At 46.5% G+C, this 23,600-nt stretch overlaps 1 protein-coding gene across 3 annotated transcripts in view; it reads left to right on the top strand.

The window, feature by feature from the left end:
• The window catches only part of TNRC6B (trinucleotide repeat containing adaptor 6B), a 212,099-nt gene that overhangs the window by 20,532 nt on the left and 167,967 nt on the right, over positions 1-23,600 (top strand). The window contains exons 2-3 of one of the 3 annotated variants that reach the window (XM_084632991.1): positions 8,924-8,996; positions 15,814-15,901. In XM_084632991.1, the coding sequence (XP_084489117.1) occupies positions 15,857-15,901 (45 nt within the window). In that variant the 5' untranslated portion in view covers positions 8,924-8,996; positions 15,814-15,856. Of the gene's footprint in view, positions 1-8,922; positions 8,997-15,813; positions 15,902-23,600 lie in introns of those variants that run through there. The other 2 variants (XM_084632989.1, XM_084632992.1) reach the window with 2 other exon arrangements.

Genomic DNA, 23,600 nt, shown 5'->3' on the forward strand with positions numbered 1-23,600 from the left:
CACACTTCTTAGTTATTATTCTAGGCTATCTAAAAACTCAGGAAGATGACAATGCATTGGTTTACCCTCAGTTCATAATTCAGTCTTCACAATCATGAGGGTTAGGAACAGTATTTTATTTTTAATAAAAGGAAAGCTAATCATGGAGCAAATCTCGGCAGCCAAGGGGTATATTCCTTGGCAAATTGCTGTTGAATACACACAGACCTGTCTACAGATCAAATTACAAATTTTTCCACCTTAAATTGTTATAGGTCAAGAAGTAATCCTTGGTTCCCAGAAAATAGCTACAGAAATGGAATTTAAAAAGCACATTGCCTACTTCTTAATGTGGAGTCAAAAAAAAAAAGGGAATTATGCTCATGAAATAAGTGTAATATCTAATCTACTGAGCTGCTAGCATTGTACTTTCTTCAGAGTAACAGCCGTGTTAGTCTGTATTCGCAAAAAGAAAAGGAGTACTTGTGGCATCTTAGAGACTAACCAATTTATTTGAGCATAAGCTTTCGTGAGCTACAGCTCGCTTCATCGGATGCATACTGTGGAAACTGCAGAAGACATTATATACACAGAGACGATGAAACAGTACCTCCTCCCACTCCACTCTCCTGCTGGTAATAGCTTATCTAAAGTGATCACTCTCCTTACAATGTGTATGATAATCAAAGTGGGCCATTTCCAGCACAAATCCAGGTTTTCTCACCCCCCACCCCCATACACACACAAACTCACTCTCCTGCTGGTAATAGTTCGTCCAAAGTGACCACTTTCCCTACAATGTGCATGATAATCAAGGTGAGCCATTTCCAGCATAAATCCAAGTTTAACCAGGACGTCGGGGGGTGGAGGGGGTAGGAAAAAACAAGGGGAAATAGGCTACCTTGCATAATGACTTAGCCACTCCCAGTCTCTATTCAAGCCTAAATTAATAGTATCCAATTTGCAAATGAATTCCAATTCAGCAGTTTCTTGCTGGAGTCTGGATTTGAAGTTTTTTTGTTTTAAGATAGCGATCTTCATGTCTGTAATTGTGTGACCAGAGAGATTGAAGTGTTCTCTGACTGGTTTATGAATGTTATAATTCTTGACATCCGATTTGTGTCCATTTATTCTTTTACGTAGAGACTGTCCAGTTTGACCAATGTAAATGGCAGAGGGGCATTGCTGGCACATGATGGCATATATCACATTGGTGGATGTGCAGGTGAACGAGCCTCTGATAGTGTGGCTGATGTTATTAGGCCCTGTGATGGTGTCCCCTGAATAGATATGTGGGCACAGTTGGCAACCGGCTTTGTTGCAAGGATAGGTTCCTGGGTTAGTGGTTCTGTTGTGTGGTATGTGGTTTTTGGTGAGTATTTGCTTCAGGTTGGGGGGCTTGTCTGTAGGCAAGGACTGGCCTGTCTCCCAAGATTTGTGAGAGTGTTGGGTCATCCTTCAGGGTAGGTTGTAGATCCTTAATAATGCGTTGGAGGGGTTTTAGTTGGGGGCTGAAGGTGATGGCTAGTGGTGTTCTGTTATTTTCTTTGTTAGGCCTGTCCTGTAGTAGGTGACTTCTGGGAACTCTTCTGGCTCTATCAATCTGTTTGTACTTTCTGTTTAGCGAAGAGAGGTTAAAGTCCTCGCAGTGTTTTTCTGCATAATATGAATTGGCAGTACCATTTTCATTTTGGCAGTCGCTGATGTAAATAGCTCTGAGACACATGATCTGAGGGTCAGTGTCTTGTGTGTGGAATAATGACATAGTTTTTATGTTGTCTTTTTATTCCTGCTTGGTGCCCTGAGAGATCTTTCAGTATTATTAACAATATATGTCTGAAGCCCTATCTATCCTAGAAAATTAGTTTCTATATCGCTGTTGAAAATAGCTTTGTCCCATCTACATTAGCAGTTAGATCATTTTCAGTACCAGTTCAGAAAGCATGATTGAGGCTTGGTGGAAGTTCATATTGAACAAAATACACTGTAATTCAGTTTAAAAACCAAACCAAATATTTTTCTAGGCATTTTATACTATGTCAAATTTAAACTTGCCTGCAGAGTGTAGTAGTGGTGATCTATAGAAATCAGTAGAATATTGTTCTTCTCTCCTGGGTGCTGGGAAGGGTGGTAGATTTTACCATTCCTTCCTCTTTTGATTTGAAGGGTGGTTCTTCCTTTCCTCCTGGCAGAAGGTATGGTGGACTCTGGAAATCCTACTCCTCTGCTACTAGCTAACGAGCAGAGAGGGAGTTCACCATACTGGGAGGAGATGAGGGATTCTAACTCTTCTTCTGGCAACCAGCAGGAGTACCTTTCCCACTTCTTCCTTAGCTCTTCCTGTTCATCAGAAGTTCCATTTCTCTGTTCTGCCTTGTGAAAGCCAGGCAAAGCAAAGAAACACTTGCGTGACCAGGGGATTGATTCTACAGTAAATTCTGTATATTTGGAATCATGGCAACAGGTCCTGGACTATAGCTGACAAAACATCCGGTTTCTTATGTTCTCATTTTAAAATCCTAAATGAGTTTGTCACCTTTGGAATATCCTAATTAGGAAAATGAGATTTTTCTGTGACATATCTTTAGGCAGCCTGAAGCTTATTGAATATAGAGCAAGCTCACAGTTGCTTTGTTGGAACCATTCCGGCACATGAGTCAGGACTAAGATTCAAACTAAAGTCCCTGCTGTCAAGCATTTACGCGCTTAGCAGTAAGATATTTGAGCCATGATGGCCGCAAAGACCCCTTTTTTGTCTCCCAATGGACTGCTCCTAGCCAGAGATTGTTTGTATGAAAACCACATCCCAGAATGCTTTTAGTTAATGCCAGAAGCTGAGAAGAAAACATTTCAGTTTGACAGCTAGTTCCATGACAAGAATGGTTTATTGCTTCACCATGTTGCTCATTAACTATAAGCTCTAGCCAGCCAACAAAACTGAATTTAAAAAACCTGCAACCTGTTCAATCATACCTCTACAATAAACTTTGTCTTTTGTATAGTGCTTGAACTACTGCAATTGGAACAATTTCAATGAATTGCACAGAGCTGTTCAGGTTGCCTGTGTGGCTATTAGCTGCTTGTTTTAGAACACTTTTAATTAGAAAGAGATGGTTGCATATTTTCATACCAGTTGGGGAGTGAGTAAAGAGAACTGGTTGCCCTGAACTCTGTATTATTTGAAACAGATTTTGACACTGTCCATCTTTTTGGTGATGATGTAATACCGTTTCTCCTTCACTTTAGGATAAATATCCATCATACAATCCAAGAGTCCATTCTCCCCAGAAAGGAATATCTCACATTAAGAGGTTTTTAGCCTGTAGAGTTTCCTACTCTTTTTTTGTGTGTGTGCACATGTGATTTACTACCCCAGACCCTGCAGAAGAAACCATTTCTTCCTGCACAGAGAAGCTATGCTTTCAGGAGTTCCTGTTGCTGTTGCCCTGAAATCCTCTGTGAAAGATATTCTATAGTCCAGAGAGAAATACAGCCACATGTTGAATTAATCTGTGCTGTTTTCTTTGATGGCTTGTTGTTTCGGAGTGAAGGGGATGAAAGAGGATCTTAGAGGAACCCAGCTTTCCCTGTAATCATATTCTGCTCCTTCCAGTTCTGCAAGCCGGAACCTCACCAGGTCCCTGCAGTGAGATTTATGTGAGGTCACTAAAAGGGAGGCACTTGCTGGAAGTGTATTAATCTTTCCACATGTGAATGTAGAGTGCAAGGCCCTATATGAATAAAGTCTAGGGAAAAACTTAGCCAAGGGGTCGTGCTGTTGTACAAGTCACTCTGCTGCTTCATAGATTTCCTAATCAAGCCAGCTGAACTGCTGTCACTTTGTATACTAGAATCCCCAAGAGAGATTGTTTTCAGATTACATTATAGGTGACACATAATATTAGTCAGTTGGTACAAGACCTAATTTTATTTTGTTCAGTAATTATGGCCTACATTCTTTGTTCCTAGATGTATAATTGACAGCCATATTAAACCACAGATTATTTGCTTATGCCCAGTTTACCAAGTGATCTCTAGATCACTGTCTCAGTGACCTGTCCATTTCTTGACCACTCCCCCAATTTTTGTGTCATCTGCAACTTTATCAGTGATGATTTTTTGGTTTTTTTTTCCAAGTCATTCATAAAAATGTTAAATAGCATAGGGCCAAGAACCAATCCCTTATAGGATCCCACTGGAAACACACCTACTTGATTGATTCCCCATTTAGAATTACATTTTAAGACCTATCAGCTGGCCAGTTTTTAATCCTTTTAATGTGTGCCATGTTAATTTTATATCGTTCTGATATTTTATTGAAAATGTTATATGGTAACAAGTCAAAGTACATTGCATCAACACTATTTCCTTTATCAATCAAACTTGCAATCTCATTATAAAAAAAGATATCAAGTTAGCTTGATAGGATCTATTTTCCATAAACCAATGTCAGTTTGCATTTATTACAATACTCTTTTGATTCTTGATTAATCAAGTCCTGTATTAGCTGTTGCATTATCTTGCCTGGGATTGATGTCAGGCTGACAGGCCTATAATTACTTGGATCATTCTGTCTACCCTTTTTAAAACTTGGCACAACTGAAGCTTTCTTCCAGTCCTCTGGAACTTTCCCAGTGCTCCAGGACTTATTGAAAGTCAACATTAACAGTCTAGTGAGCTTTTCAGTCAGCTCTTTTAAAACTCTTTGATGCAAGTATCTGGGTTTGCTAATTCAAAAATGTCTCACTTTAGTAGCTTCTGTTTAACATCCTTCAGAGATTCTAGTGGAATGGATACTACTGCTTACCTGGGTAAAATTCCTGCTTATGCAGGTGGATCTTTACAGCACCAGCTAGAACATTGTTGGCAGAAATGGATACTTAATCTGAAGGAATGCATCATAAGGGGGTGTGTGTTTTGTTTTTTATTCCTAGGTCATGGCTGTGGTCGAAACTAAGGCATTGTCTACACTGCCAAGTTTTTTCTGTGAAAGACAACTTCTCTTGACAAAACAGTGGAGGTGTACACACTGCAGTGCCACTTTTGGCATTGAAACTCCTCAGTTTCATTGGCAAAATAAAGCCACCTCAACGAGACTCAGAGGGCTTTTTACGCAAAAGTTTCATCGACAAATTGCCACTGTAGACACCACACTTGGACTTTTCTTCTGTACCATGATTTCTGTGAAGTCCTTCTCAGCAGAATTGCTCTAGGTGGTGGTCTGTCTGATTAATCCAGTCTGCCTTCATTAGGTTTTAGTCTTTTAAACTACTTGGACAACACTATTGGTCACATTCAGGGCTGTCTTTAGAGACCTGTGGTAGCACTATTAAAACAGGAGGGAGCAAATGAATGTCCAGTCTTCCCTGATTTTCATTCAGTGAGAGAGAGTAGATTCACTGTATAGGTCCTCTCGTGCCGTGACTGGTAAAAAGCCAGTGGGGCATGTTGGGCAGATTATGATGGTGATTAATTCATGCATCCCTGAGGAGAGCGCTGCTAGCAACCCATAAGCATGCTGTAGTCTGGCCCTAGCGCAAAACACAATCACTTGATATTGATGACATAGCAATTTAGGGCTTATCTACAAGAACAATTAGTTTGTGGCAAGCTGGGGAGTGAATCTGCCATGCACTAGCCTGCTGCAGACTAACTGTCCATGTGGATCCTGCTGCAGGGTCCACATGGATGATTGTTTTGCAGCAGGCTCTTGCATGGTAGATTCATGCCCCAGCTTGCCACAAACTAATTTGTTCTTGTAGATAAGCCCTTGATATCCAGCCTCTAACCAATACCTTTCAGGGAAGGGCCACTGAAAAGGCGGTCTTATGCCATTCCTGTAGCATCTGATATCCTCCAACTTTGGATCCCAGTCAATCAGGTTTTTAAACCTAGGTCTGACCCTGAAATTGCATTATTCTTGCTGGTAGGTTGATAATACCATTGGACAGTGGATGGCAGTCAGACATGCATCCTGATGCTTTTAGGTTTATTAGTAGCCTTTAATGTTTATCACTGTGTGCTGCTGTCTTGATGATGTTGCTTTGAAGGGTCGCCACAAGTTAATTTCTGAGAAATCCCAGGGAGTTGTGCAGAGTGATGGCTTTGTTTTTTGAGCACTTTCAGTACAGTCACTCCAGAAGATTCCGTTTTCACTTGTTCAAAGTGTACGTGAAGTCCCTGGGGTAGATTGTGAGACATGATGGGCTACACCGTGGATGACTCTCTCATTTCTATGGATCCTTTTCATTATGTCCAGATGGAACCATTTCCCTGTTCTGTTAATGTTTGGTAGAAACAAGACACTGGATGAAAGTCAGTTGGCTTAGATTTAGTTCAGATACTATGATCGTAATGTTTATTGGCAAGGAGAAGCATTGTTAAAAAGTAGGAAATACTGTAACCTCTTTCTCAGTTGAGGGTATTTACTCACCTATTGCAGAAGTGTTTCACAGTGTTATACTAGACTCTGCTTTGGTCCTGGGTTCCCAGAGCGGAGCAGTAGTTCGAAACTCCTTTTATACTTGGCTAGCAAAAGTATTATAGTATCTCAGCATGGACTTTGTTAGTTATTGATGCCTCTGTCACCTCAGTGTTATAGAACTGGAATGTATTCTATGTGGGTTTACCCCTGAAGACTCCTCAGAAGCTGCAGGGAAGACTGGTGTGAGCATGTTACACTTATGCTTTGGTGTTTGCCCTGGCTGCTAGTTCATGTCTGGGTGAAAACTGGGGTGCCGTCCATACAGCACTTTATCAGTCTTGCAAAACTGTCATGAAAGTGTAGTTTCACAGGCACAGAATCCACTTGCACTTGCCATTTGCCTCAGTGATGGATAATAATGAAAAAAGGATATTTTACTCACTTTTAAAAAAAATTATTCACCCTAGGCCAGCGGTTCTCAAACTTCATTGCATTGCGACCCCCTTCTGACAACAAACATTACTATGTGACCCCAGAAAAGGGGACTGAAGCCTGAGCCCACCCAAATCCCACTGCCTCAGGTGTGGGGGCCAAAGCCTGAGCCCCACTGCCTCGGGTGGGGAAGGGGTCAAAACCAAAGCCCAGTGGCTTCAGCCCAAGCCAGGAGGCTTGTAACCTGAGCCCCGCCGCCCAGGGCTGAATCCCTTAGGCTTTGGCTTGGGCCCCGAACCCCAGCAAGTCTAACCCAGCCCTGGTGACCCCATTAAAATGGGGTTGCGACCCACTTTGGGGTCCTGACCCACAATTTGAGAACCATTACCCTAGGCAAATGGACAAGTACAAATGTGTGAGGCCTGCCCTAAATGGTCCCAGCAATTTCAGAGATCACGTCTTCCTTATGTCCTGTTATTACATCAGTTCTTCACACAACACAATTAGTTATGTCTCCCAAGGGTGGAGTTTGCAGGAACTGGTTGACTTCTGTGACAGATCCACACTGCTGGAATGTGTTGCTTGAAGTGGGTCTGAGCTTGCCCTCTGATGCAGGACAGTGTAAGATGCATCTTTTGTTCAGGTTTTCCATTAAAGTCTACTGGCTGGTGCTCCCAGTCAGTGTGTGTGTGTGTGTGTGTGAGAGAGAGATAAAAGATTAAATGCTGTGGGGGGAGAAGGGAAGAGGTTTTACAAAGTATGAGTTCTCCAGTTTTGGAAAAATGTTGATGGTTCTTGACCTAAAATATGTAAAGGGCACCGAGATGCTCTGGTGATGGATGTTATAAATGTGTGTAACAATAAATAATCTAGTATTATAGCATCAATATATTTTTAAGGCTGTCTGCTTGTAACGTGCATTTCCATTCATACTTCTATACTTCAACTCCTATTCTGTGAAAGTCGTACTTTTTTGTAGCATGCAGTTATTGGTTCAGAAGAGCAACTTGCTTGGGGCAGGGGAGCATATTGACACGGGAGCGCAGTGGGTACGAGATGTTTATTCCATTATTAAGCAAACAAAACTGAGAATAAGGCAAAAAGGTAGCTCTTACAACCTCCTTTACAGTCATGAGTTTTTACCTGTGCAATTGTTTTTCGTTATAAGTAGGGCCCTATCAAATTTACGGTCCATTTTAGTCTATTTCATGGTCCTAGGATTTTAAAAATTGTAAATTTCATGATTTTCAGCGATTGAATTCTGAAATTTCACGGTGTTGTAATTGTAGGGATCCTGACCCAAAAGGAAGTTGTGGGGGTGTCACAAGGTTATTGGGGGGGGGGTTTGCAGTACTGCTACCCTTACTTCTGCGCTGCTGCTGGCAGTGATGCTGCCTTCAGAGCTGGGCATCTGGAGAGCGGTGACTGCTGGCCAGGAGCCCAGCTCTGAGGGCAGAGCTGCCGCCAGCAGCAGCAGCGCAGCAGTAAAGATGGCATGGTATGGTATTCCCACCTGTACTTCTGTGCTGCTGCCTGCAAAGCTGGGCCCTAAGTCAGCAGCTGCCACTCTTTGGCCACCCAGCTCTGACGCAAGCAGCACAGAAGTAACGGTGGAATGGTATGGTTTTGTCACCCTTACTTCTGCTCTGCTGGTGGGGCGCTGCCTTCAGATCTGGGCACCTGGCCAACAGCTGCCACTCTCCAGGTGCCCAGCTCTGAAGGCAGTGCAGAAGTAAGGGTGGCAATACCACAACTCCCCCTAAAATAACCTTGTAACCTCCTTGCAACTCCCTCTTGGGTCAGGACCACCAATTTGAGAAACGCTGGTCTCCCCTGTGAAATCTGTATAGTCTAGGGTAAAAGCACACAAAAGACCAAGGGGGAGACCAGATTTCACAGTTCATGACGTGTTTTTCTTGGCTGTAAATTTGGTTGGGGCCTATTTAGAAAGTGGATAAACTTTAAAAAATCATTTTGGAAGCGAGGGGTTGCTTATCTTCAGAAGGAAGTTTGCCTTTCTCTTGTACATATTTTGATCTCGTGATTAATCACAGCTGATTATATATGATTTTTCTTTTCTCTTTTCAGGGTTTTGTTTTTGCACTGAATGTAGCCAGGACGGATCCTTGTGGGCTTTAGCAGCCCGAGGAAACTGTCAAAGGTAAAATCATCTAAACACCAATATACACTTGGAATTTTAAGGGGGAATAGAGCAGAATTAAACTATGCTAACCATTAACTAACTGGCATAGCAATGCTTGTTGCTGTCTTAGCATACTTCCCTTTCTCTTATTTCTTGTGGGTTTGGGTGTAAGATTTTGGTAAATGCCTGATGATTTTCATGCTTGTTGGATAAAGATATGTGTACTGTGGTGTTTTTTGGCAGAGTTCAGTGGCGATAAGAGTATCAACCTTTTAGAAACAGTGAAAACTTAGGGTATGTCTACACTACGAAATAAGGTCTATCTTATAGAAGTCCATTTTTAGAAATCTATTTTATACAGTCGATTGCATATGTACACACTAAGCGCATTACGTCGGCAGAGTGCGTCCACAGTACCGTGGCTAGCGTCGACTTTCAGAGCATTGCACTGTGGGTTACTATCCCACAGTTCCCGCAGTCTCCGCTACCCATTGGAATTTTGGGTTGAGCTCCCAATTCCGGATGGGGCAAAAACATTGTCGCGGGTGGTTTTGGGTACATGTCGTCAGTTACCCCTCCCTCCATGAAAGCAACGGCAGACAATCGTTTCGTGCCTTTTTTCCGTGCAGATGCCATACTGCTGTCAGCAGACGGTGCATTAGGAGTGCTAACCGTCGTCGTCATCCACCACTTCCACTGCAACTCTGTTCTCCTGCTCTTGTCTTAATAGCGAATTTCCCCATGTTGTCTGTCATGTGCTCCTGGGTACTTGTGTTCTTCCTCGGGAAATGTGCGCAGTGCTAACCGTCGTCCTCCACCGCTTCTGCTGCAACTCTTCTCTCCTGGTGCCATGAATCCATCTTGCAGGTCCTCTCGTCGTTCTGTATAATATCTATTCTCATGGCATCCATCGTCATCCACCGCTTCTGCTGCAACTCTGCTCTCCTGCAGATGCCATACCACGGCAAGCATGGAGCCCTCTCAGCTCACCGCTGCTGTTGTGAGCATTGCAAACACCTCACGCATTATCCTGCAGTATGTGCAGAACCTGCAAAATCAGGCAAGGAGGCAATGACAGCGTGATCACGATAGTGATGAGGACATGGACACAGACTTCTCTCAAAACATGTGCCCTGGCAATTTGGACACCATGGTGGTAATGGGGCAGGTTCATGCCGTGGAACGCCAATTCTGAGCCCAGGAAACAAGCACAGACTGGTGGGACCGCATAGTGTTGCAGGTCTGGGATGATTCCCAGTGGCTGTGAAACTTTCGCATGCGTAAGAGCACTTTCATGAAACTTTGTGACTTGCTTTCCCCTGCCCTGAGGCGCAAGAATACCAAGATGAGAGCAGCCTTCCCAGTTGAGAAGTGAGTGGTGATAGCTCTCTGGAAGCTTGCAACACCAGACAGCTACCGGTCAGTCGGGAATCAATTTGGATTGGGCAAATCTGCTGTGGGGGCTGCTGTGATCCAAGTAGCCAGTGGAATCACTGAGCTGCTGCTATCAAGGGTGGTGACTCTGGGAAATGTGCAGGTGATAAGTGGATGGCTTTGCTGCAATGGGATTCGCTAATTGTGGTGGGGCGATAGACGGAATGCATATCCCTTTCTTGGGACTGGACCACTTGGCAGCCAGTACATAAACCGCAACGGATACTTTTCAATAGTGCTGCAAGCACTGGTGGATCACAAGGGATATTTCGCCACCATCAATATGGGATGGCCGGGAAAGGTGCATGATGCTCGCATCTTCAGGAACTCTGGTCTGTTTGAACAGCTGCAGGAAGGAACTTACTACCCAGACCAGAAAATTACCGTTGGGGATGTTGAAATGCCTACAGTTATCCTTGGTGACCCAGCCTACCCCTTAATGCCATGGCTCATGAAGCCATACACAGGCACCCTGGACAGTAGTAAGGAGCAGTACAACTATAGGCTGAGCAAGTGCAAAATGATGATAGAATGTGCATTTGGACGTTTAAAAGCTTGCTGGCGCAGTTTACTGACTAGGTGAGACCTCAGCAAAACCAGTATTCCCATTGTTATAGCTGCTTGCTATGTGCTCCACATATCTGAGAGTGTAAGGGGGAGATGTTTATGGCGGGGTGGGAGGTTGAGACAAATCGCCTGGCGGCGGATTATGCGCAACCAGACACCAGGTTAATTAGAGCACAGCTGGGCGCCCTGCGCATAAGAGAAGCTTTGAAAACCAGTTTCATGACTGGCCAGGCTACAGTGTGACAGTTCTTTTTGTTTGTTCTTGATGAAAACCCGCCCCCTTGGTTGACTCTACTTCCCTGTAAGCCAACTGACCTCCCCGCTTTGATCACTGCTTTCAGAGGCAATAAAGTCATTATTGTTTCAAAATCATGCATTCTTTATTAATTCATTACACAAATAGGGGGAAAACTCGCAAGGTAGCCCGGGTTGGGTGGGTGAGGAGGGAAGCACCGGTTGGAGTGGTGGATGAAGGGAGGAGGGAAGGACAAGGCTACACTACAGTTCAAAACTTATTGAATGCCGGCCTTCTGTTGCTTGGGCAATCCTCTGGGGTGGAGTGGTTGAGTGAGGAGGATATGGAACTTGGGGAGGAGGGCAGGCGGTTATACAGGGGCTGCAGTGGTGGTCTGTGCTCCTGCTGTCTTTCCTGCAGCACCACCACCAGATGCCTGAGCATGTCAGTTTGCTCCCCCATTAGACTTAGCATTGCGCTCCTCCCTCTTCTCATCACGTTCATTTAATGTTTTCCTGGTCTCTGCCATTGTTTGCCTCTGCGCATTCTGCTGAGCTTTCAGTGCGGGAGGACTGCATGAGCTCTGAGAACATTTCATCGTGAGTGTGTTTTTTTTCGCCTTCTAATCTGCGCTAGCCTCTGGGACGGAGATGATGGGGGAGCGTTGAAATATTTGCAGCTGCGGGAGGGAGAAAAAGGGAGAGTAGTATTTAAAAAGATACATTTTAGAGAACAAAGGGAAGACTATTTCACACTGAATCAGGCGATTCACATTACATAGCACATGTGCTTTTGGTACAAGGTTGCATTTTGCCTCTTATATTGAGAGCCTGCTGATTTGGTGTGAGACATCACATGTGCTCGGCTGGGCAACAGAATTCGGCTTGCAGGCAGCCATGGTAAGGCAAAGGGTTTCGGCTTCTTCAACCTTCATAACATGTGGGAACGGTTTCAAACAGCAGCATCCTCCTTTCCCATACCAAGCAAAGCCCGTTGGATTGGCCATTTAAAAGGAGGGGCTGCGGCTTTAGGGTGAATGTGCAGCACAACCCAACACCCCCCCCCGCCCAATTCTCTTGGATGATCGCTTCACCTCTCACCCCGCTGCATGGCTAGTGTTAGGGAAGATCTCTGAACAGCTCAGCATGAATGGGCCTCCCCTCCCATGTGGCTAACAGTGGGGATGATTTCTTTTCAGCCAAAGGCAAACAGCTCAGCAGGAACGGGCACCACTGAATGTTCCCTTAAACAAATTTCCCGCATTTGAACCAATGAATGATATCACTCTCCTGAGGCTAACACAAAGAGATAAAGAATGGATGTTGTTTGAATGCCACCAAAGCCCAGGCCCATTCGCTGCAATGCTTTGTTCTACAATGATTCCAGACTACTTGCTACTGGCTTGGTGTAGTAAAAGTGTCCTACCATGAAGGACGGAATAAGGCTGACCTCCCCAGAAACCTTCTGCAAAGGTTTTTAGAATACCTCCAGGAGAGCTTCATGGTGATGTCTCTGGAGGATTTCCGCTCCATCCCCAGACACGTTAACAGACTTTTCCAGTAGCTATACTGGCCACGAATGCATCCCAAGTCTTCAGGGAAAATTAATCATTAAACACGCTTGCTTGTATTATATTTACAAAGGTACACTCACCAGAGGTGCCTCGTCCAGCTTCATGATCTGGGAGCCTGCCTTGGGAGGGTATTCACTCCAGGGTGATGAACAGTTTCTGGCTGCCGGGGAGAAGGGATTCTCCGCTTGCCTGCTGTGTACTATCCTCAAACTTCTCCTCGAAAAAATCCTCATCCCTGTTGCGTGAGACTTTTTCCCCTCTTGCAGGTGTCCACGGACAGTGGTGGGGTAGTGGTAGGGGCACTCCCTAGAATTGCATGCAGCTCATCAAAGAAGCGGCTCTGGGGCTCTGACCCGGAGCAACCGTTTGCATCCTTTGTTTTTTGGTAGGCTTGCCTTAGCTCCTTAACTTTCACACGACACTGCTGTGTGTCCCTGTTGTAGCCTCTGTCCATCATGCCCTTGGAGATTTTGGCAAATATGTTGGCATTTCGTCTTTTGGAATGGAGTTCTGATAGCACGGATTCGTCTCCCCATACAGTGATCAGATCCAGTACCTCCCTTTCGGTCCATGCTGGAGCTCTTTTGCGATTCTGGGACTGCATGGTCACCTCTGCTAATGAGCTCTGCATGGTCACCTGTGCTGATCAGCTCGCCATGCCGGTCAAACAGGAAATTAAATTAAAAAGTTCCCGGGGCTTTTCCTGTCTACCTGGCCAGTGCATCTGAGTTGAGAGCGCTGTCCAGAGCGGTCATAATGGAGCACTGTGGGATAGCTCCCGGAGGCCAATACTGTCGAATTGCATCCACACTACCCCAAATTCAACCCAGCAAGGTTGATTTTAGCGCTACTCCCCTCACCGGGGAGGAGTACAGAAATTGATTTTAAGAGCCCTTTAAGTCGATAAGAGGCTTGGTCATGTGGTTGGGTGCAGGCTTAAATCGACCTAATGTTGCTAAATTCGACTGAAATTCGTAGTGTAGACCAGAGCTTAGTCCCATCTGATAATGCAGGTGTACTCCAGGAATTCTGAGGGAATTCTGCACCAAAAAATAAAAAATTCTGCGAATTTTATTTGTCAATAAATAAAGTGGAGCTCCAGCATAGCAGTGGGGAGCACAGGCCACTGGCTGCAGCGAGGTGAGGGATCACCCTACAGTGCCGCTCCCCATCTCCAGGACATGGACTTTAGCAGTGAGGCTGCACCCGACCCAGAAACAGCACAAGGGCCCTGCCCCTTCAAACCGAGTGCACCAGGAGTGGGCAAGCAGGGTCAGCCCGGCAGGATCGAAGTGTGGAGGGATCCAGGTGAGAGGGTTCTGTGTGGGGCAATCTGTGGGCAGTTCAGTGGGGGATCTGAATACACAGGGGCTTGTTGGTGGGGTTCCAGGTGCAATAGCAATGGGACTCTGCAGGTGGGGTCCAGGTGAAGGCAGTTGGGGCTCAGCAGGGAGGTCTGGCTGTGGGGGATGGGGCTCGGCGGGGGTGTGTAGAGGGCATAGTGGGGACATCTGGGTGCTGGGGCAGTGGGGCTTGCTGGTGTGGGGGTCTGGGTGCAGCTGGTTGGGGCTCAGTGTGGTGGGGGTCTAGGTGTTGGGTGCAGGGGGGTTGAGTGGGAAGGGCAGTGGGAGGCGATCTGGCTGCAGAGGTGGGTGGTCTGGGTGCAGAGGTGGGTGATCTGGATGTGGGGGGGTCCGGGTGTGATGGTGGTGGGGGCTCAGCGGGTAGGGGGTGGGTGCAGGGGGGCTCTGGATTCAGGGGATGATGCTCGGTGTGGGGGGCTTGTTTCAGTGGGGGGTGTGGGTATGGAGGTGGGTCCAAGATGCATAGAGGTTGGGCGAATGGGGGAGCAGCTCCTTGTACAGTGAGTGCTCCACCTGCGATAAGGGCAGGAAGCGGGGGGTGGGGCTACCTGTAGCTGGGGAGGATTCTGGTCCCCGCCCCAGCCGCTTCTTGCAAGAGAAGAGTAAGTCCTGTCCTCCCCAGCTCAGCTTGACTAGCAGCTGAGCCTGGCGCAGGGTAGAAGCCACCAGTTACAGTGTCCCCAGCCCTGATCCCTCCTATCCTTCCCCCATTTTTCTGTGGGGAAGCAAGGAAATCTGTGGGAGACATGAATTCTGCCTGTGGGAGTGGTGCAGAATTTCCCCAGGAGTAGTTTTTATGTTTCCAGGCACTTCTTCCATTTTTCTCAATAACCATCAACTCCATCATTAAAATGTGGAAATAACTGTCTCCTTTTTCATATATAAAAGAATGTTCTGAGTCTCTGCCCTTCAGAACAGTAAAATTGTAGCACTCTGTTACGATATAACAAGTTGGTTCTTCATCCACTTTATTCCCTTAACATGGCGCAGGGTGCAGGGTTGGGACTGGAAGTGGAGCTAGGTGGCTCTACTTTGCTGCACCCCACCCCCTTGGGGGTTGGCCCACGGGGGCTCCCACCCCACTGTTCCCTGAATGGTCCTCCACGCCCTCATAGGGGAGCGTGCCCTACAGTTTGGGGACCTCTGCCCTAAGGTAAGAATTTGCAGGTATAGTAGGACCACTGTCAAGCTGACAGTTTTTTGATTAATATAGTAACTAGGGTAATATCACTCTACTCTGTATTTGTAAAGCTGGCTTTTGGTATTTGTATTTAGATTATTTTCTATTAAGAGATTTGTTGACCTCCAATCTGTGTAATTCTTTGCTGACCACACCCTTTTTATGAATGAGTGAATACAATGATTATGTAAATTCTCAGCCATTTCCTTCTGACACTTCGAAATTTAAAACAAATAGTAATATGCTCCTACTAGACACATTGTTCTCTTTAAAAAGAAAAAAATGTCTGTCTATCTTGTCCTGAATGCAAGTCACTGATTGAGGTCCAGCCTGTTAAATACAGAGTATTATCTGATTAAAGGCCAAGACTCTCAGTATTATTTGTGGTGTTATATGAGATTCTAGCAAAAATGTTGAAGATGGCAAACCCTTTTTTTATATATTTTTTTAAAATGTTTTTTCCTTCCCTTTATTTCTTGTAGGCACTATTTTGCATTTCTGCAGTTTTGCACAGATTCTGTTCCCATGCAAACCGATGAGGGAGAAATACTGGAGGAAGGCAGTCCCAAGGTCAGTGATATACTGCAACTAAACTTTGCTTGAGCAGGAGCTTTCTTGCTCATACAGGGAACAGACATTGTAAACACTAGCTTCTGAGTTGATCGTATTTAAAAAGTAGAATTGAACAAGTCTAATATTACTACAGTATGTATATGATATCTGCATACACAGTACAGGAAATGTCCGGGATGGGAGAAAGAGGAAGCTCTTAAAAGAAACACTGAACTTTTTCATTATCTTATCCCTTTTACTAGAACTGGAAGGCCCTAAGAATTAGTGGTGGGGATACCCTGACCCTACTCCAGCCTGATTAAAGCATTAGACAGTTGGTCCCTCAGGTCCCGAAGTCACTGTATATGTGTTGCAAGCCAATCTGTGTGCTCATGTTTTGATTCTTAAATATTCCTTTACTTGACATCTCACATCTTTGTCTCTACGGATTTATTCCACAAAAGTCACACCCTAGCACGATACCCACCTTGGTAGTAACTGATTCCAGAGATGCACCATTGCATGAGAAGCTGTTCAGTGAGAACTTGAATGTTGCCAGAACAGTAATGCATGTAATTGACCCAGGCAGGTGAATACCTTGCTCAGAAAGATATTGCTAGTTTAGAAAGTTCACTGGGGAGATGTGAAAGGATACAGGATAGTGCCTTTTCTCTTCAAAGAGGTGCTTTCTTTAGCCTAAGATGCAGGTGTTCCAATTTCACAAATGACCTTGGCTCTTCTGTGTAATGACATGGTACACTGACTATTGTACTGCTGCACAGACATTCAGCTGTATTTTACTGTCTTAAAAACAATGATCTCTTCAGAAAGCTAGTTCAGTATTCACTTTGCTACAAGTATCTGTAAATTGTATTGCATTCCATTTTAAATTTCAACCAAACCAAATTCATATTAGCTTGTTTGTGCTAGATTTTAGGTACTCTCTCACTAAGTCTGAACAAGACAACCCTATTGAGGATTGGAAAAATCAGTCTAACTTTTTCAGGCTTTATTATTCCATAGAGACACATTCGTATGGTTTTTCTTCACATATCTGCCTACCTTAACAGAATAACAAAGTATATGAGCTATACATGTACCTCAAGGTGATGGTTTGTTAGTACAAAGAGAGCTGCTATGGTGATTCTGTGGAATTTCTTGGAAAAGGCTTGGGACAAAGAGCTTTTAAATGGTTTTGGGAGGAGGGGTTGCTGAACTTCAAAGTTAGTCCATGAAAACCATAGCAGGTTCCAAACTGTTATTAGAACAGTGGTGCATGTAATTCACTCAGGCAGCTGAATACCTTGCTCAGAGGGATTTTGCTATTTCAGAAAGTTCACTGGTAAGAAGTAAAGGGAAAAAGGATGGTGAAATCAGCTACTAATTCTAGAAGCACTCTAGCTTTCTATTTGATGAACACAGTCATTGGTGCTTATTTTTCAGCAAAGTAATCTATGGGTTTTATTCTTTTGTGAACACATGAGGAGGCTGACTGTGAAAGAACTACCTAGTTAGAAAAGTGTCTTTGCCTACTATGAAAGCAAGCTTTATTTAGCACATTTAATTGTGGTGGTGGGGTTGATAATGACTGCTTCCTCCTTGCACCCCCAAATATATTTTAAAAGGAAAGTTTGTATTTTTAGAGAGACTCTGTGTAGCTGAACATGTACATTGCTGGCTGAAACAGTTGGTTACCATTGCAAGAAATTGGGAGATTCGTTAACGTGCATCTGCAGTCTGATTTTATTGTTCAGATAGCTGAACAGCATTGGCATATATCAGAAATGGGGGCAAAAAAACATGAGCACATCTAGACCTTCTTCCCATTATACACTGGACTAGATTGCTTACTAAAATAGATTTTTCTAGTGCTTTGTCTAGTCTCATTTTAAATGATTGTAGGTGTGAGCTTTCCTTCCCTTCATAGAATCATAGAATATCAGGGTTGGAAGGGACCCCAGAAGGTCATCTAGTCCAACCCCCTGCTCAAAGCAGGACCAATTCCCAGTTAAATCATCCCAGCCAGGATGGGAGACTTACACCATTCATTTGATATTTGATTTACATTTCCCTCTTGATTTCAGTCTGCCATCCTCTCAGTTGTACCATCTTTTTAATATTAAACTTTTATTTGGCATTTACAAATATTTGAATGATAGCTATTTTCTCTGACCCCAGTTTTGAATTCCAGATGAGCCATACATATTGTTTAGTTACATGTGTGCAGATGTAAAGGAACAGGGTTTTTAAAATTTATCATAAGAAAAAAAAATTTAGTTTCCAAGAAAAATAAGTGTGTCCTTGTGGAAACAAAGTGGATTATATGGCTCTTTGTTCATTATTGCTTTGGACTTGTGTCAGGCTCATTCTCAGTGTTCTAGAGAAGTGTCCTATTTCAAAATCATGGCATTAGAATATCTATCTGTGTATTGTCAACACTTGCTCTGGACTGCCTCTGTCCTCCCTGGACCCCAAGTATTAAGTTATAAATAAAGGATACGTGCAGTTCTGGACAATAGCTTTGGCTACTTTTTTTTTCTTTCCTGCTTTGGTGGGGTCTTTGTATCCATATTTTCGAGTCTTTAGAATCCTTTCATTTCCTCCCACCATCCTCAAATTCCCACATTGCAACCACTATTTTTCTGACTTAAAAAAGAATCTCTTCTGAGTCCGTAAATAATTGTTTGTAATTTCCACAGTGGTCACAGTCTCCTGGCACACACCTTCTCCCGTAGGCTTGGAGAAAGGACTGAGTCATGCATGGCAGTGCATAGTGTATTTCATATATTGATTCTTTCTTTGAAACTATAGTACTAATGCTGCTTCAAGTGAGGCTACACTGCTGCAGTTCATGGAGCTAATACCCAGTGCACCTTAGACCAATTTTACACCAGTATAACTTTTAATTATTTCAGTGAAGATGATTTTGATTTACCCCACTGTGTGCATGAAATCAGAATCAGGCCCCGCTTGTTTAGCACCTGCTTAAGATATTCACTTCTAGACAAGTTTTATGTTCTTACTCCTGCACAAATGAGATGAAGGTATTGTAGCAAAGCAAGAGGAAGAGTCCCGAGGAAGCTGCAGATAGTAGGGGACAGCTGGAGCTTTTCACACTTGAAGTGATGTCGAAGGAAATTTCAATTAGTGGGATCAGTGTGTTAATTGGCTGTTTCTGGTATAAGGATTAGCAGTGAAATGGTTAAATATTGACATTTTATATTACTGTCTGATTCATATCTAATTTGTTGAGGTAAAGGGAAAATTTATGCTTGTCTGTGCTGTCCCCCACTACAAACTCAGGAAGACTCACTGCATCAGTTTAAGCTTAGTTCTTGTTTGAGGTGATTTAGCAACTATCATGGTATACATTTAAAAAAAAATGAAAGCTTAGATTCTGAAGCACAATTCTGTATCAAGGAGTGCATTTTGAAGAATCCTGGGTACTCAGGACTGATGATAGAATGGGCTTACTTAAAAAAAATTGATTTTCATAAGAGAGAAACAGAAAAATACAGCCTAAGGGCATAGTGAGTGAAAAGATTGGACAAGCTTCCTTCCAATGCATCTTAGTCCTGACCTGCAGAACCCCCTGCTATTCCAGTCATGGGTGCCACCTGCAACTCTGCCAGGTTGACCCTGTGACATCCACTCTTATTCTAGTCTAATCTTCAGCGGGTTTCTGAAGGATAGAGACTAGCATATTTACCTCTGTTCCACCTAGTCACAATATGCCTAAGATGACCTGCTAAAAAGAAATTGAAAACTGAACCAAACATTTCACACTAGAATATAAGATGTTTATGTCCCACAAAATCCACTGGCTAGCTCTAAGTAGTTCTTCTTCAAGTGCTTGTTCACATCCATTCCACATTAGGTGCGCACGCGCCGCATGCATGAGCATCGGAAACATTTTCCCTTAATGGCTCCTGTCAGGCCAGTGGGGCCCCCCAAGTGGCGCCACTGCGCCGTGCATATATACCCCTGCCAGCCTGACCCCTTCCAGTTCCTTCTTACTGTCTGTGGCGGCATTGGAACACGATCTCTCTCTCTCTCTCTCTCTCTCTCTCTCTGAAGAGCAGTCTCTTAGCCTTTAGAGTAGCTGTTATCAGTTAGTTAACATACCTTTATTGTGGACACTTAAGTGATTAGGTTTCAGAGTAATAGCCATGTTAGTCTGTATTCGCAAAAAGAAAAGGAGTACTTGTGGCACCTTAGAGACTAACCAATTTATTTGAGCATGAGCTTTCGTGAGCTACAGCTGAAGTGAGCTGTAGCTCACGAAAGCTCATGCTCAAATAAATTGGTTAGTCTCTAAGGTGCCACAAGTACTCCTTTTCTTTAAGTGATTAGGTGCTTGGAGGCTTCCGGTCGGGGGACAGGCCTACGGCTTCAAGGCTTGTGCCACGTGCTGCAAACCTATGCCAGTTAGTGACCCCCATGACTCATATTTATGTTGCCTGGGGGACGGACATCAAACTGAACGGTGTAGGATTTGCAAGGTGTTTAAGCCAAGAACAAGGAAAGAAAGGGACTTTCGTTTAAAGCATCTATTGATGGAGGCCGCATTGCAGCCACCGGGCCCGGAGCACCCGATGCCGGCTCAGGCTTCCTCGGTGCGTAGTACCCCGGAGCCGTCAGGAGACCCGGCACCGGCGAAGCACCGTAAACTGTCGGCCCCAGAGCGCCAGGCTAGGCCCCGGCACCGATCGTCCTCCCCAGTGAGGACCCTGGCGCAGCCGAAAGGAAGGCGTGGTCGTTCCCCGCACAGGAGGCTGGCGCCCCGCAAGGCCCTGAGCACCGACAAGAGTGGGAAGGCCATGGTACCAGCGCTGACACCAGTGGTTCTGGCAACCCAAGCCCCACCGAGCCCAGACCTAAGGGAGCTCAGTGCGGACGATGGGCTCAAGGGCATAACGGATCAGCCCTCCACACCTGGCACCTCTGAGGCTGCAAAAGACCTCATCGAGCTGTCTGCGGCGAGCCTCCTCCCGTATGGGGACAACCCTCCGGCACCCTTGCCTCGGGGGCCATCGAGGGGTAAGCAGGCAATGGTGTGCCACTCGAGGACACCGTCCCGGCACCGCTCCCGGAGTTGGTCCCGGTAGAGCTCTGACTCTGCGGACTCACAGTTGCCAGCGGCTCAGAAGGAGGTTGCAGCACCGGCAGTGGGTCGGCGCGAGGAAGCACTGGAAAGGGCACACTGCTCTCCGGCGCCACCCAGAGACCAGCACCAGGAGGGGTTGAGACGGCCCTCGCCAGAGGACTCCCGCAGATGGTCCCGCTCCAGGTCCCGGTCCCAGGGATACTGGTACCACTCCCGCTCAGCCAGGAGCCGCTCGTTCTCCCACCGGGACAGGTCGCTAGCACCGCTGTGGCCTTCACAATCAGTGTCGCTGCAGTCCGGTGCCAACTCCGGCTGCTATAGCTACCCGCACCGGCCCTGGACAGCAGGGAGCCAGGCCGTTGGCTCTTCTGGACCCCCTGGGCCTATCAGGAGCACCAAGGGGCCCTGTCCAGGGCAAGTTACTGGGTGCAGCGGTCCTGGTCCCCGCACCGACACCAGACCATGCCAGAGGCTATAGTATCCAGGCCTCCAGCATCCCCCCCATGATAAACCGGAGAGACCGGACCAAGTCCAGTGCTGTCCCATGGACTCCCGCCTGGCCCGAGCCAGAGGCCCCTCCCACGGGAGAAGGGGAGCAGGAGGACCAATCAGAGGGGGTCAAGCAGCAGCTAACCTCCTCGTCATCCCTGGATGAGGCGGTGGCGGGTACAGAGGTGTCCGGCCCTTCACCGATGGCAGAGAATCCGGGTGTACCCATACCTCGACAGCTGGCTTCTGGTGGGCTGATCCGAGGCAAAAGTGCGGGGCTATGTGGAGGTGGCCCTGAGATTGTTCCGCGAGTTGGGGCTCCTGGTCAACATCCCCAAGTCCATGCTCGTACCCACACAGAAAGTGGAATTCATAGGGGTGGTCCTGGACGCGGTGCAGGCCAGGGTAAGCCTTCCAGTATATCTATTCCAGGTTATCCAGCAAGCAGTGGCCTCCCTGCATCAGTTTCCAACGACAATGGCCAGGTGCTGCCTGCGGCTGCTGGGCCACATGGCAGCATGCACGCACGTGGTCAGGCATGCCAGACTGAGACTCAGGGCTCTGCAGGCATGGCTCGCTCGGGTGTACTGCCCAGGCAGGGACCACCTGAACTTAGTAGTGACAGCCCCAAAGGAGGTGCTGGACTCCCTGCTGTGGTGGCAATCCCAGTCTGTGGTTTGCGAAGGCATCCCATTTGCTGCCCCACAACAGACCTGATGCTGGTGACTGACGCGTCAGACCACAGATGCAGGGGCTCACCTGGGGGACCTCATGACGCAGGGGTTGTGGTCCGGAGCAGAGCGATCGCTCCATATCAATGTGAAGGAGCTCAGGGCGGTTCGTCTCGCCTGCCAGACCTTTCATGCCACTCTGGGTGGTCACAGCGTGACAGTTCTGACAGACAACACTACTGCCATGTTTTATATAAACAAACAAGGCGGGGCTCGTTCCTCGCCACTCTGTCACAAGGCTCTCCTCCTCTGGGACCTTTGCATAGCCCATGCGATTCACCTCGAGGCATCTTATCTCCCGGGGGTATGAAATGAGCTGGCGGACTTCCTCAGCAGGTTGTACCGCATGCATGAGTACATGCTCAGGGCGGACGTCGTGATTTTGCTCTTCCGCAGGCGGGTGTTTCCCCGGGTAGACCTGTTTGCCACCAGGCCCAACTCCCAGTGCCCACAGTTCTGCTCGTTCCAGGGCCACAGCCCAGGCTCACTCGCGGACGCATTTGCAATCCTGTGGAGAGGGGGCTAGATGTATGCCTTCCCCCTGCTCCCCTTGGTGCACAAGGTCCTACTCAAGGTGCGCAGGGACAGGGTGATGGTGATCCTCATCGCCCCCGCCTGGGCCCGCCAGCACTGGTACACATCGCTCCTAGAGCTGTCGGTGGAGGCCCCAGTAGTCCTGCCCCTACACCGGGACCTCATTACACAGGACGGCGGGCGGCTTCTCCACCCCGACCTACAGCCACTGCACCTGATGGCGTGGAGGCTCTGTGGCTAAATGCCCTGGAGAGCCAGTGCTCCCTTCCCGTGCAGCAGATTCTGCTTGGCAGTAGAAAGCCCTCTGCCAGGACGGCCTATATGGCCAAGTGGAAAAGGTTCTCGTGTTGGTGTGAACCCCGACAGGTGCAGCCGTGCCAGGCCCCGGTGTATGCCATCCTGGAGTACCTCCTGCACCTCAAGCAGCAAGGGCTAGCCCCGTCCTCACTCAGAGTACACCTGGTGGCCATCTTCGCCTTCCATCTGGGGTTCTTGGGGGGCTCAGTGTTTTCCCACCCAATGGTGGGACAGCTCCTTAAAGGGTTGGAGAGGGTGTTCTTGTACTCCCGCCCCCCAGTCCCTCCATGAAACCTTAACCTGGTCCTCTCTAAACTCATGGGATCCCCTTTAGAGCCGCACCCCAAGTTCCTCCCTAAGGTGGTCTGCCGGTGTTCTTCACAAAATCCCATACAGACCCGAGTCACCGCAGCTTGCACACCCTGGATGTGCATCAAGCTCTGGCGTTCTATTTGGAGCGCACCAAGCTCTTTCGCAAATCCGCGCAGCTGTTTGTGGCTGTAGCCGAGAGAATGAAAGGCCTCCCAGTGCCAGTGCAGCGGATTTAGTCTTGGATTAC

Source organism: Lepidochelys olivacea (assembly GCF_965140295.1).
Source record: "Lepidochelys olivacea isolate rLepOli2 genome assembly, chromosome: 1".
Lineage (NCBI taxonomy): Eukaryota > Metazoa > Chordata > Testudines > Cheloniidae > Lepidochelys > Lepidochelys olivacea.